This window comes from Sciurus carolinensis, chromosome 8, assembly GCF_902686445.1.
Source record: "Sciurus carolinensis chromosome 8, mSciCar1.2, whole genome shotgun sequence".
NCBI classification, from domain to species: domain Eukaryota; kingdom Metazoa; phylum Chordata; class Mammalia; order Rodentia; family Sciuridae; genus Sciurus; species Sciurus carolinensis.
Window position 1 is genome coordinate 88885687 of NC_062220.1, and position 15619 is coordinate 88901305.

A 15619-nucleotide genomic window follows, 5' to 3' on the forward strand; every position below is an offset into this window, starting at 1 on the left:
AACCAGCACCACACATGCAAACTAATAATAATAATGCACTTGATGATTTTGTAAACTATGAAGGATTATTCCTAGTAAATGGAGATCTGGGGGCTTCTTTCTTAAATATTAAGGATAGAGGCCAATTTGAGATAATATTATAAAATCATCACTTTTTAAACCCAGGACAGGTGTCTATTCAATAGTAGCTGCTATAGGTTGGCCTCATTTTTTGATGAGGCAGAAATGGGAAAAATTTGGTTGGCTTATTAATTTCTCTCATAATACAATATTATTACAGTATAATAAAATAGCTGTACACTGTATTCATTAAAGAACCAGGAGAGGAATCTGCTAGCTTTAAAAAGTAAACTTTGGATATAATACAAACTTTTTACCACAACTACAGTATTTTGATACATTTTATTACAAATAAACAAACATATACATGATTTGTCCATTTATCTTAATAGGCCATTAGTCACTAGGAGCCGGAGTTTATGAAGCCTGGGCCCTGGACAGAATATTTCAATGCACACCTATTCCTAAGTAATTAACTCTTACTCACTTCAGCATAGCACACCTCCTTAGTAAAACAGCAGCTGTTAACAAATAAAAGTTCACCATTTTCATTCTGTCCTCAAGCAGAGACTCAGAAGCTGTTAAAGACAAACAATTTCATTATAACCTATAAACAGCAAGCCTTGGGTTATTGCAAAAGGCTTTGCAAAAATGTCAGTGTCCAACTTTGAGAAAATAGAGGGAAGCAAAAATAAAGGGTGCTGATTTGTACTATAGACTGGTCTCATGCTGTGCCATGTTCCCAGTTGCAATATTTTAAAAATTGCAACTAAGCGAGTAAAAGGTGGCTTCCTATGTGAAAGTGCAAAATGGCCCAGAAGTCTTCTATTCAAATAGAAGACAAATTAGTTATTCCTTCCCAATAACTGACCCCAAAGAAATGGGTACTTAGAAACCCTAAGGAGGGCTGGGGAGATAGCTCAGCTGGTAGAGTGCTTGCCTCACAAACACAAGGCCCTGAGTTCAATCCCCAGTACTGCAAAAGAAAAAAAAAAGAAAAGAAACCCTAAGGAGTTCTTTATATCAGTAAGAAAAATAATATAAAAATAAAAAAAGAGAACAGAATATTGTTAAAAAATAAACTTTTCTGGACAATAGCCTTCTCTCTTTTTTTTTTAATTTTTAGTTGAAAATGGACACAATACCTTTATTTTATTTTTTTGTGGTGCTGAGGATTGAACCTGGTGCCTCACATGTTTGAGGCAAGCGCTCTACCACTGAGCTACAGCCCCAACAGCCTTCTCTTTAAAGATGGATGTTATACAACATTGGCAGACACATCTCTACAACTCGTCATGTTTATATGTAAATTCTCTGGCAGATATAAATCCATCTTTGTCTTCATCTTCTTTATCAAAAATATCTTCCACCAAAACATCATGATGACTTTCATTCACCACTGCACCATGCTTTTCAAACTCCTTCTTTAAATACACTTTAACCTACAAAATAACAGATCCCGTAAGCAACTTTGATTCAGAAGATACCACACCGTGCTAATCAATATCATAAACATTGACTGCCAGTTCATTTAAATATATATACAAAGTGACAAACAATTTCTTTATGCTTTATTGCACTAGTAAAAGAATTTTAAGAATTTTTCCCCTTAAAAACTGTTGTTACACTACAATAGCACACACACAAAATATTGCTCAGAGGCAAAGATAAAGCTTATACATACAAACCTTACATCAAATGTAAGGTTTTTATTATCTGAAACACACACCATGAACACATATTACCTGCTTTTTTGTTTGCTTGTATCAAGCTGGAGAATTTTATTCCTATAATTTTACGCTAGAAAGTTGATATTTAATTTCTTGGTTTTTTTTTTTTTTTTTTTTTTTTTTGGTGCTGGGGATTGAACCCAGGGCCTTAAACATGTGAGGTAAGCACGCTACCAACTGAATTATATCCCCAGCCCAACATTTAATTTCTTTTTTTTTTTTTTTGGGTGCTGGGGACTGAACCCAGGGCCTTGTGCTTACAAAGCAAGCACTCTACCGACTGAGCTATCTCCCCAGCCCCAACATTTAATTTCTTAATCCACAGTTAGCAACTAATTTATAAACAATTTTATTTGTTGTTTTTAGATATACCTTGCAGTAGAGTGCATTTTGACATATTATACATATATGAAGTACGAACCATTCCAAGTAGGATACCATTCTTGTGGTTATACATAATGTGGAGTTTCACGGGGTTGTGTATTCATATATAAGCAAAGGAAAGTTATGTCTCATTCATTCTATTGTCTTTCCTATTCCCATTCCCCTCTCTATTTTCTTCATTCTCTTTTTCTAATTCAGTGAATTCCTATTCTTCTCTCTCTAACCTCCCTTGTTGTAGGTTAGTATCTACATACCAGAGAGAATATTCGGGATTTGGTTTTTTGGGACTGACTTATTTCACTTAGCATGATATTCTCCAGTTCCACCCATTTACTGGCAAATGCCATAATTTCATTCCTCTTTATGGCTGAGTAATATTCTACTGCAAACATTTTTAAACCTTAAATTGTACATTAAGATCCTATGACCCCAAATTTATCACTCCCCTTCAAGTCTGAAGAAAAATATTAATTTATTAAGTTCCATACACAGCACAGTCCCACTGACATACATTAAGTACTGAAGTCCTACATTTATTCTTATAATTAAGAATCATTAGTATCAAACTAGCCTGAAACCTGATTATGTTCCTGGCTTAGGATATCTGTAGTAAATCTGTAAATCCACACTAAGACACCACATTAAACTAGGATGTATAAAACTTATTAAAAATATTTCAAAACAGTAAAATTGACATTAAAATTTTATGAAATTTGGGGATTGGGGATATAGTTCAGTGGGAGTGCACTTATTTAGCACACTCAAGGCCCAGCTCCACAAAAGAAAAAAATTTTTTACTAAATTTCAGCTTTATAATATTTTATTCAACTAAACTTTCAAAATATCTGAATTAATTGGTAAGAATAACAGGTTAGTATTTTTTTAAGTTTGACTAGCATTTAAAAATGGTTATGAAATTACTATAACTTTTAAAATGTCAAAGTATGCTATGGATTTTTCATTTTTCTGCTCGACTTGGCTAATACCATCTATGGAAAAACACCAAAACTGTTGAATAAAATATACTTTTAACTCAACAGGTACTTGGTTAATTTCCCTGAACTTCTCTACATCACTACCAAAATCTTCCAGGAATTTTTCATTTGTTTATTTTTAGTTCCGGGGATTAAACCCAGGGGCCCACACACACTAGGCAAGTGCTCTACACTGAGCTACATTCCCCAGCTTTCTTCTAGGAATTTTTAAGATTTGATGAACTATAGTTCTAGTTCACAAAACTGTAGTTTTATAGTTTAACTTATGAAGAGGAAAAAAATGCTCATATAATAACTTCTTGTGTCTTCTTTTGGACCCTCAATAACCAAAGAAAATTTTAAACAAATTATGCGACATGTTTCCTGACTTAATAAAAAGCTACACTTCCCATTATCCAAACTAAGAAATATTATAGAAATCAAAAGTTATTCATTCTGAAGTATCCATATATGTCTGTTGGTAGGTTCTCTCAGAATCTTTCCAAATTTTTATGAACAAGAGATTTTAATTACCTATGTACAAGAATCAAATTAAATAAGGAAAAACTTATTTTGCAAAAATAGGGCTGGGAGTGTAACTCAGTGGTAGAGCACTTGCCTAGTATGCATGTGGTTCTGGATTTGATGCTCAGCACTGCAAAATACAAAATAAAAATAAAAATTAATTAATTAAATTAAACGGCTTTCCAATATGTTTGATAAAAACAAGCTATTCATTTTCATTTGCGTTCCCCTGAAGACACTATTGAAATTTGTCCAATTTATTTTTTCCTATGTGGTCAACCATGGAATTCTTTGGAATGGTTGGGAGGTGCGTTTGTTTTTTGTTCTTATTTGTGTATTTTTTTGTTTGTTTTGGTGCTAGGGATTGAAGCCAGGGCCTTTTGTATGCTAAACATAGGTTCTGCCCCTGAACTCTGCCTGAACTCCAGATTTTTTTTCTTTTTTTTTTGATGTGTGTGGGATTGAACCCAGGACCTTGCACAATGCTAGACAAGTTTTCTCCCACTGAATTACATTCCTAGTCCTTTTAATATTTTATTTCAGGCAGGGTCTTACTAAGTTTCCCAGGCTAGCCTTAAGTTTGAGATCCTCCTGTCTCAAATTCAAGATCCGTCTGCCTCATCCTCCTGAGTAGCTGAGATTACAAGTGCATACCATCATCTTTGTTTTTTTTTTTTTTTTTTTTTTTTTTTGAGTGCTGGGGATCGAACCCAGGGCTTTGTGCTGACAAGGCAAGCACTCTACCGACTGAGCTATCTCCCCAGCCCCTATACCATCACCTTTGGATCTCAAAATGTTTTAAAATTGGTTATGGTTAGAGTTATGATGTCTGTTTGGACCCCGCTCTCCTTTACTGTTTGGAAGTGGTTTTGGTATCAGCATCTTACTAAGAATAGTAGTCTCGTTGCCAGGTCTTTTCTCTCATCAAATTCTTCTACTGCTCATATGGTTTTAAAATAATACTGATTAGCCAGGTATAGTGGCACATGCCCATAATCCCAGCAATTCTAGAGGCTAAGGCAGGAGGTTCACAAGTTCAAGGTCAGTTTGGGTAATTTAATAAGAACCTGTTTCAAAATAAAAGGGGCTGCAAGGAAGCTCAGAGGTAGAGCACCCTGGGTTTTATTTCCCAGTACCACCAAAAAAAAAAAAAAAAAAAAAAAAAAAAAAAAGCCTACTATTTCCAGAATCTTGTCCACATCCACAGAAAGCTCAGCAAACCACTGTCTGGTATCCTTCTGCTGTACAACCCTGGCTACATGTATGTAAGCTAAAGCTATGATGAAAGGAGGCCCAGTAGGCAAGGATTCACTCTGTAAGCATTGCTCACTATCTTCCATGCAAAGGGGGCAATATGTCTTCTTGGCCCATGTTCTGCAAAGGTCTCTAAGGTTGATACACTATCAAGAATAATCTATTGGGCCTGTAATCCCAGTAGCTCAGGAGGCTGAGGTGAAGGATGCAAGTTCAAAGCAAGCCTAAGAAATTTAGTGAGACCATGTCTCGAGAGGAAAAAAAAAAAAGGCTGGGGATATAGCTCCACAATTGAGTACCCCTCAGTTCAATCCCCCATACAAAACAAAAAGAATAATGCATTGGTTCTAAAAGAAAGAATTTACATTCTAATGTATGATTCATTCTATAAAGAGATTTCTTTGGAAAGGCATATGAAAATATGATTTTGAATACAGAAGTAGCAGCAAAAATCAATCTTGTGTGTAAGACTACTCCACATTACTTTCAGTGCCAAAAACACACATGTAGGAGTCTTTAATACAGGATCTACAATTTTTAGAGAATATCTGGCACAGAACCTCTTGAAATAAAACATTGTAGTGGCAATAACTTTTTTCTTAATTTAAGATGTTCCCCTAATGCTTGCATAACATGTGTAAAATATATTTACAATTTCCAATATTTCTCTGAAACGTAAAGATCTTTTTGTATTCCTTCAACAGATGGTGTTTATCCAAAATCCACTGCATAAACAGGAGCTCTGCTAAAAGGCACCTGCCAAGGAGTGGCCTGCAGAGTGACCATAGACCCAGCCTGTCCAGTAACGCTTCTCCTCTACCAGCTTGGCTTGGTGACAAATCCATAGTGCCTGTTCTTAATCTGAATCTAAATAAAGCTGAGCATTTGGAAGACAGCTGTCTTTCGATCCATTGAATTAACTAGATCTTCTTTTCTATCAAGAGTCAGAAGTTCAGACGCTCCTCCTAAAAGCAGATTAAATGTGACTCTTTTTCACTTGAATAAGTAAGTGTCTAAGAATAGAAGGAACTGTGGGCCTGACTGATCATGCAGTACTGACTGAGCCTAATCATGATATTCCAGTCTCAAAAATTAGAGCAAAGTCTAATCAGATAAGTGCCTAGGCTATAATTTTTCATTTTCATTAAGATGTTTAAAAATATAAACAAAACACTGCTCCCCATGCCTCACTAGATTCACCATAATGCAATTCAACCTGTATTATTATTATTATTATTATTTTTTTTTTTTTTTGTGGTGCTGGGGATCGAACCCAGGGCCTTGTGCTTGCAAGGCAGGCACTCTACCGACTGAGCTATATCCCCAGCCCCCAACCTGTATTATTTTTAATAATACATACTCTGCCTATGTAGACCATCAGTTTCAACTCCTTCTCGCTGACCCCCAATATGCAAACATATGTTGCATGTTTAAGTGGCTTAAAACGGTTTACAAAAAAGGAAAAAGGATGATGAAACTTGATGGATTAATGTAGACTCTATCTCCAGGGTATATTATATGAATAAAACAAATTGTTAAACAGTATGTATAATGTGCTACCTCTGATGTTAAAAAGAGGAAAATAAGAATATGCATTTGCATAAAAGAACACTGGAAGGATGCACTAGAAACCAATGAAATTAGATGCTGTGGGGAATCACAGGGAAGAGGAAGACAGGGGTAGGGAGAGATCTCTGATTAAATATTTTACATTGGGTTTATTTTTTAACCATGTGAATGTGTCATATATTCAAAAATTTTAATGAAAAGGATTATAATTTATCTTGGATAGGAAAAAAAGGGCATATGAATGATAGCACTAAGTGTGTGATAAATTTAGTGACTGCCAATCATGACTCCAGGGTTCATAAAAATTTGACTTATTTGAGACTTAATCATTTCCTGGCCATTAGAATAAAATTGACCAAAGTATAAAAAAAGACTTGATATCTGACCAGCTGGGCCAGCATGGAGGGTGTAAGTAGGTAGAAAATAACAACAAAAAATAACTCAGGGACAAATATCTACCTCTACTTCTTCTGTGGCATCCAGGTTAAGACAGGTATGTGCAGTGATGACTGCAAAAACAGAGGTACAGAGGGAATCCCCTTCCTCCCACTCAAATACAGGGACTTGGGGTAGCTGAGGACAGTCCTATGCTTGGGAAAACCCAGCTCCTTTTTCCAGGTGCAAAGCTGAACAAAACTAGACATACAAATTGCTTGCTGCTAATCTCAAGGAAATTACTACAAAATGCATTTAACAGTCAGTCTGCAGTTTTAAACAGAAACGGTCCACATGAGATACTTTTCAAAACATCTGTTTCCTATGCAGTAACTCCAGATTGGAACTGTGTTAGCAACTTTCGAAGACTCAAGGTGAGAACAAGACACTGAATTCCAAGCACTAGGGAAAAAGAAAAAAGCAAAAGATTGAATGTTTATTTTTCTTTTGGCAGGAGTGGGGATAGAATCTGGGCCATCTAGCTTCTACCCCTGAGCTACATTCCCAGTCCTGAATGGTGCTTTTTAATTCTCAATATATTTCTTCCAAAACAACAATTTTCCGTGAAAAAGTCAACTTTCACGGCATGAGTATTTTAGACAACTTATAAATAAAATTTTACCTGAATAAAAATAAAATTTCCTTAAAAATATATTTACAAAAAACTGAGCCACCAAAACAAAACAAATAAAAAGTAGACGTATAGGCAGAAGGAAGGGTCACCTCATGTTTAGAGAGTTTCCAGTCATCATTGAGATCCATTTCTTGGAATGATTCATGTGATCTTGGTCCATTTCGAATTTCTAAGAGATCGATGTTGAATATCAATGTACTCTCTGGGGGAATTTTACCTAACATTAAGAAAGAGATAGGAAGATTTTATTTAAAATATATAAAAGTTTTAATAACAGGAAAGTTATGGTACTGTACAAAATATTTTTTAACTGAATTAAATGAAAAACTTACCTAAGATTGTCACATATAATGAATATTACTTGTACTCTAGTTAGATTTCACTCAAATAGAATAGAGTAAGGAAGGAATAATCAAAACTATAGCCAAAGCATCCTATTTTTGGCTTAACATTTAAAAGGAAAAAAGCATATATATGTACATATATGCACATGTACCCAATAGCCTGGAAACTAAATTTAAAACATAACTAAGATATTATGTATGATATGTCAAGAATAACTTAAAGGGCCTTGAATAATTCAAGTTAATTATTTTACAAGTGATTTACTAACTTCTAGGTAAGAAAGTCCTGACATACAAGTTCCTACTATGGTCTATCATTTTTACTATAGGAAGACAGTTTATAATTGAGGGAGCTCTGGTGTCAGACTGTCTGAAATTGAAGTTTACATCAGCTCATCTCTAAGTCTCAGTTCCTGCATCTGTAAAATACAGATGATTATATCATCTACCTTAGAAGTCTGTTGGGAGGATGAAGGGAGAAAATCCATACAATAAAATAAAATATTCAACATTATGCTTGATAAATAGTAAATTCACAATGCATGTTACTAGATATAATTTTCTAACAGCCTTTAAAAAGAATGCAGGAAGGTTCAACATTTTTAAAAAGTTAGGAAGCACCCCCTCTGATATAGAACATCATACATAAGTTGCAGACATGTTGAAGAAATTAAAATGAACTTTTGAGAAGGGAGATAACAATGAAAAGATAAAAGTGAAAAGAGCTTTGTTAAAGTCTCAGGGTACTGAAGAGCAATATCAAACCCTGTTGGGAAGCAGGGACAATTGATTTTTGAAACTTATTAACTTTTCACTATATTTAACATAAGGGTTTGGGTCAACTTGTTAAGAGTTTCTTAGTTGCTCCCCCAACTCTTATATTTCCATAAAAGAGCATTTGCAAGTTTTAAAGAGACAACATTTACATTGTTATCATTCCAGCTTACCTTTCCAGCTGGAGACAGAGAAGGGACATGCACTACTAGATCGGTGAGAAAACTGGTATCTTTCCAAGGAGGCATGCAAGCATGTACTAAAAGACTAAAAATTAGTGTTAAATACATATTAGGTGAATTAGTTTCACAGCACTCAGTTTGAAGGAGATGACTTAAATTTAGATCTCTACATGTTATGAAACAAAGTTGAGTTAAATACAGTATGGAGAAAGAGTAATAGACTAATTCTACATATATAAATATTAAAGTTGAGTCAATAAAGACACAGGATAGTGAAAGAATATTTTTAAGCATTAGAGAAACATTTTCTAGATACTGAATTTTCTTCTCTAAAGAGGGCTATAATTAAAATAAAAACTGAGTTTGGCTAGTAAATCCTATCCTATGAGTATAACTTCCATTTTAGAACATGTCATAATTCAGATCAAGCACCTATAGCTTCCTTCTCAAGACACTGAGGATAGGAACCCTGATCCCCACTTTAATGGTTAAGCTTAGACCTAAGAATGCTTTGAAATCTATATCATACCAGAGTGGTTCTCTATTTGGTTCTGAGAGCTACTTAATTTTTTTCTTTATTATATAGCTCATACTTGCTCATTGTAGAGAAATAGGAAGAGAGAACCAGAAGTAAATATAACTCCCAGTATCACAGTCCATTGTTAACATTTTTATTTCCTTATAATTCTTTCTTTGTGTGTATAGTTTTTCCTATATTATTATTATTGTAGTATATATACTATAGATTTTCTTTCATATCGCATACATGTTGATATAATTTTTAAAAAATCTTGGAAAATGCCATTTTTTAGGAACTGGAGTATATTTAATTTTGTTAAACTCTTATCATTACATACTTAGCTTGGTTCTAATTTTTTGGTACTAGAAACAGCAGTGATGGATCCCTCTTTACAAATCTTTCTTTTAATACCTGATTATACCCTCAGATCACATTCTAACACAAGAATTATAGAACTAACACATACAAACATCTAAAGGCAGCTTGGTACAAATCACCAAGTGGCCCTTTAGAAACTGTACGGGTTCCCACTTGAACGCCACGTGCATGTATCTGCCCTGGAACAAACTGGTAAGAAGAACAAACTTGGACCAGTCAGTTGACTTTGCTTCTGCTTTGTGACAGAGAGAGAATTGATTCACTTCAAGTTACACCTTTATTTTTAAATAAATTACTAAAACTTTTATAAATACATTTTCAAATGAGAATAAAAAGAACCCCTAATAATTGCTATGCTGTGGAGACTTACATATGTATTGTTGTAAGTCACATACAATCCATATGTAAAATTATAATCAATGCCTTCATAATCTATATTTCAAACGTTGGACTCATCAAAACACTTATGTTAAGTGGTATTTCTTTTTTCAATGTTAAACAAATTGGTGAGTTTCAGTTTGGGAGGATGAAAAAGTTCAGGAGATACATAGCAATGATATTTGCACAATGATGTTAATGCCATTGAACTTTGTACTTTAAAATGGTTCAAATCGTAAATTGTGTATATTTTACCACAATTTTAAAAAACTACCATATTGGTGGTTTACTATTAGTATTAATAGAGTTCAAGGTTCCAGAACTTCATTTCATCGTTAGTGCAGTTGTCCATTTTGATGTTATGACCTTAATTGGTCATTTCAAGTGACTTTCAAGACATAATCATATTTCATAAAGGAATATAGATAGCCCTCTATTTCTAGGGAAAAGAAAAACACATAGTAGTTACTCTAACTTCTGCCTCCGAATGCACAGAAGAACTCTAGTGCTATAGGAAGAAAAGTCAAAACGTTATTACCTTTTCCTTCTTTTCCATATCCTAGGGCAGGAGGAATGATGAGCTTTCTCTTCTCTCCTACACACATTCCCTTTAAGCCCTGGTCCCAGCCTTTGAGAGCCTCCAGGATGCCCAAGGTAAACCAAATGGGTTGACCATTGTTATGTTTATGACTATGAGAGAAAGAAAACACATTAGATTTTTTTTTCTCCCAGTTCTGGGAACTGAACTCAGGACCTCATGCAAACTAGGCAAAAACTCTACATATTAGAACTGGTTAGTAACTCCTTTAAAAAAAAATTGTATGATTCACTTATTCCTACTAAGCATCAGAAATTAATAAAAACAGCTATTCTTTATTTGCCTACACACATCCCTAACTTCATAGTAATTCAATCTACTACCCATCTTTCTTGATGCAAATTTCATACAGTTGACTCATCTTGAGAAGGGCAGAGGGAATAATAATAATAATGAACAACTGTTTGTACATTTACTGTATACAAGGTTTTATTCTAAATTTGCCTCTTTTAATTCTAACAATGATCCCATAATTGATAGGTATCCTTGGGGGACTGCTTCCAGGACCCATCCCTCTACCTCTACCTTCCCCCTGATGCCAAAGGATGTTCAAGTCTGTAGTTTTTGCATATAACCTACTGTATACTTTAAATCATCTCTAGATTACCATAATACCTAATAGAAACATAATGCTAAGTAAATAGTTGTTATATTGTATTGTTTAGGGAATAATGACAAGAAAAAAATTCTGAACATGTTCATACAGACCTACTCTTTTTCATATATTTTTGATCCATGATTGGTTTAATCTGGGGATGTAGAACCTGCAGACAGGGCCAACTGTACCATTATAACCCCCTTGTATAAAGAAGGAAATGGAGGTTAAGTGTGCCAATATTTGATCTTAAATATTCCTAACTCCAAAGATTAAGGTCTTAGCCACAAAGTTATGCTTTCCAGGAAGGCCACTGGGTTGCAGTGGAAAATGGCTGCAATGGGGAAGGAGGATAAGAGCCTAAGGACAATTTGCCACCAACACATGTGGGTCCCTGTGCACATGGACACAGAGAGAGACAGGAGCACAGCATTTTATTTCCTGCCTTCAAATCTGGAAGATATGCAGCCTCTCATGGTTCTGATAGGTGGGAAAAGATGCTCTTCATCCCCGAGACCTCGCTCACACCCAAGCCTAATTATTTCTCCAAGGGTCCACATGGGGCTTTGAGAGGAACCAGGAATGGTGACTCCTCAAGCTCTGGAGAGGAAGAAAATAGTAAAGATGTTTGCTACATGAATCATCAGACAGGCCAGCCTAAGAAAACCAACCTTCTGAGCTCCGGAGAACCTCAAGGGCTGAGTATGTCTGAGTCCCAAATACTCCCTTTTAGTACAATAAGCAAACTGCTCTATTCAAAGATAATCCCATAGGTGGGAATAATAAGTCATTCTACTAGGTTTGTGGGTACCATGGTTGCAAAATCTTGGTAAATGCCATTTCTTCCTCTTTTCTGGTCAAAGAAACAAAATATCAACTTTAGAAAATTTGGAAAGGCTAGGAAAAGAATAAAGAAGGAGGAAACAATCTACTATGCAACTCTTAACTTCATTTGGACACATTTCTTCATAAGGCTAAGCTATTTACTGTATATACTATGGTTCTAGAAACAGCAAACATGCTTTACAGGCTGATCATTTCATAACAGAGTTAGCATCTTCTGACTACTTATATGTAGGCTGTAAGACAACAATCCTCTCACCAGGTTCTAGAACATTAATAGTAAACTGCTAAATAATGTCTCATGGCTACCACCAAAATCAGCCCCAGTTTTTGGTCCTATGACCTGAAATAAATTAGACCAGGTCTAAAAAAAAATTAGGCTAGAAATAAGATGTAACTTAAGGCTGCCTCCACCACCTCAGGGATGGGAAGTGAGCCATAGGGGTCCCAGTGTGAGTGAGTCTGTGAGAAGGGCCAACAGCCATTGGCACTGCACTGGGGTAAAAGCGTGGTGGCCACCAAGGATTTCTGATGGCTTATATATCTCATACAGACATACATTTAAAATCCAATAAGAGATACTCTGGTTTCTCTTCAGATCGTATTAATCTTTCGCCTTTTACTAAAATCCAACAAGACACAGCAAAATCCATCTTGAGTACATGAGAGAGCCAGGATAAAGAGGATGTAAGATGAAGCCGGAACCAAGGTGGCTTTAACTAAGGGAGCAGATCCAGCTGAGCTCAGAACAAGATATTTGAAGCCATGGAGTCCTGTGAGGCAGCCTCAGCAGGAATGACACTCATGCATACCAGATACCTCACAAGCTCGTTTTCTTGGTTTCTTAGACTTCTACTTACTTGGTGGTGGGCAGTGAATGATTAATATAATAAAAGTCTCCTTCAAGTCAGCATATTTAAGTTATTGGATTGAAATTACTCAAAAAAAGAAAAGTCACTTTTATAAAGATAATAAAAGCAAAAAACGTGGACTTTTCTAAATTTTGAAAAGGCAGTCATGCTGACTGGAATGGGGAGTCAAGATATCAAGTTGATATCTTGATGTTTACAGATGTGGGCTAGAAGGTTATTAATTCTACGAGCCTCCCTTTTCTCATCAAAATGTGTTAGTATTAAAAAGAAAATTGAGGGCTGGAGATATAGCTCAGTGATAGAGCCCTTGTCTGACATGTCCTAGGCCCTGGGTTTGATCCTCAGCACTGCAAGAACAAAATGGAACAGCAAGAGCAAAAAGATGGAGACATAAGGGAATTCAAATACTGACAGGATATTTGATACTAAAGTATTCTATTAATTGATTTTAAGCTGAATAATGACATTGTTCTGAGAAATACAGAGCCTATCAGAGAAAGACACTGAAACATTTTCAGATGATACCATGATGTCTGAGGTTTGTTTTTTAAATAATCCAAATTTGGTGAGGTAGAGAGAATGAATGGGCATTATGATAATAATGTTTGAAATTGGAAATTAGAATATTGGGATTATTATCCTGTTTTCTGTACTTTGCATATGTTGGAACATTTTCATAATAAAAAGTTACAAAAACTAAAAAAAAAATGTAACTTAAAATTTAAAATGCTATATTACAATGTTGTTTAATGTTCACTGTGGCACTGGCCTTGTTGAGAAGAAAGAACAGTTGAGAATTCTATGCCAAGCCATCTTTTTACAACTTTTTATCTGAGTTTACAGGATTCACAGAGGACAGAGGAGTGTCATTCAATTTCCTGCACAAGAGCACATCTGAAGGTCCAGTAAAAGCAGGATATCCAAAACCAGGACTAGGATGGGCCTTTTAGCTTCGCTGTTGTAGTTCATGTTATTCCTTCTGCCTGCAATGTCCTTCTCTTTTCCTTCTTCTGGTAAACAGCCATTTTTCAAGGCCCATCTCAATTATGGTCTCTGGGAAGTCTCTCCTCCCATCTCCTAGAGTATAACTAATTTCAGGCTCTCCTATACTTGTTAGCACTCTGAATGTTTCATACTCTCTCTCACTGAGTCATTTGTCTTCCTCTCCTTTGTATACTACTAGAGGGCAAAAACCTGCTTCTAGTAATCTCTGCATCTCCAGGACCCTACTTATAGCCATTCAATGAGTTTGACAGATGGATAAATGAATGAATGGGTTAGGATGATTAGAGGTCAACATTTTTGAATTGTCTTAGTCTGTAGCACAGGGCCTGACAAGAAGGAAATGGCCACTTAACACTTCTGGAATGAAACAAATGGAAGCAATGCCTAATTGGAAATCGTTACACTCGGAAACCTGTTCCATGTTGCAATTTGTTTATGGAACAGACAAGACAGTGTAACCAACTGAAAATCCTTCATGTAAGACTTTCATAATTACACCTGCCTCATAACTAAGGTCTGATTTTCAGAAGCAAATGACTATTGAAATCATGGTCCTTGACTAAAATGTCATCAGCGAAAACAAAAGTTAAATAGGTCAATGAAATAGCATTAGTATGTTTTATAAACAGGCAAATAAATGATTGTGTATTTGACTCTTGAAGCTGCAATGAAGTTTTAAGCAACTATCACCCGCACCAAATTAAAAATGGAATCGATCCATTTTCCCTAAGGAACACATTTTGAGACATGAAAATTCTTTTAAGCCCAAATACACCCCTGGACATTTCCGCAAAATTTCAGATTCTAGTTATAATTTTTGTAATAGAAAGTAAACAGTTTTATCCAGACCACATGTTCCCAATAAGTCCTTCAAAGGCCTCATTATATAGAATTGGCTTTAGACAATTTTCTTTCTCCAAAGAAGGGAATCAGACATTTCGGTTTTTTGAAGAGAGAGGTAGAATCAACTACACCCAACCTTTCCTGCAGGAGAGCTGGAGTAGGTCGGTGGGTTCTTTATTATTTTACCTGCTAGGCATAATTACTTACGTGGAGTGAAATAAGGAGCCGTCCTTTTCTAAGTAGCCCTCATAGTGGACCAACATCAAATCCCCTCCTTTCGTTTTGCGATGGCAGATGAACGGCTTCTGGAGAATTTCAATTTTCACTTCTGGCTCAGGGATCAGAGCCCCACTCAAAGAGGTGACCAACAGTGTCAAGACCGCATTCCTCAAGAAAAACCTCATGTTGGAGCTGGAAAGAAGTCCCTACGAAAACAGAGAAAGGGCCCCTGACTTCATGGAGTTAAAATACAGCTGAAGGATTAGGGCCAAGGACCTCTGGCAAGTTCAGGACTCCCCCCTTCTTCGAAGACGTGGCACTTTACTACCAACAACTTTCCCACGCACTGTGAGCTCACCTTTAAAGAGTTAAACCCTTAGCGGGACCTGAATGGTTCTTACAATGCGTCCTTTTGGTGAGGGCGGTCTCCCATTGGCTAACCGTACTGTCGCTCAGTCGCCTCTCAAGCCAATGACGAGGCCACTGTGTAATTCACAGTTTGG

General features: G+C 35.8%; 1 protein-coding gene across 2 annotated transcripts; it reads right to left on the reverse strand.

The window, feature by feature from the left end:
* Positions 1 to 1182: 1182 nt before the first annotated feature.
* On the reverse strand, positions 1183 to 15452 carry Fkbp14 (FKBP prolyl isomerase 14). 2 transcript variants are annotated; one of them, XM_047562940.1, is made up of 4 exons: positions 15105 to 15452; positions 10680 to 10831; positions 7655 to 7782; positions 1183 to 1502 (listed from the first exon to the last, which is right to left on the reverse strand). In XM_047562940.1, the coding sequence occupies exons 1-4, from the start codon at positions 15299 to 15301 to the stop codon at positions 1344 to 1346; spliced, it is 636 nt and encodes a 211-aa protein (XP_047418896.1). In that variant the 5' UTR covers positions 15302 to 15452; the 3' UTR covers positions 1183 to 1343. The 2 variants fall into 2 exon arrangements, with proteins under 2 accessions (XP_047418896.1, XP_047418897.1); XM_047562941.1 differs by lacking the exon at positions 1183 to 1502 and adding an exon at positions 6109 to 7333.
* Between the last annotated feature and the right edge of the window lie 167 nt (positions 15453 to 15619).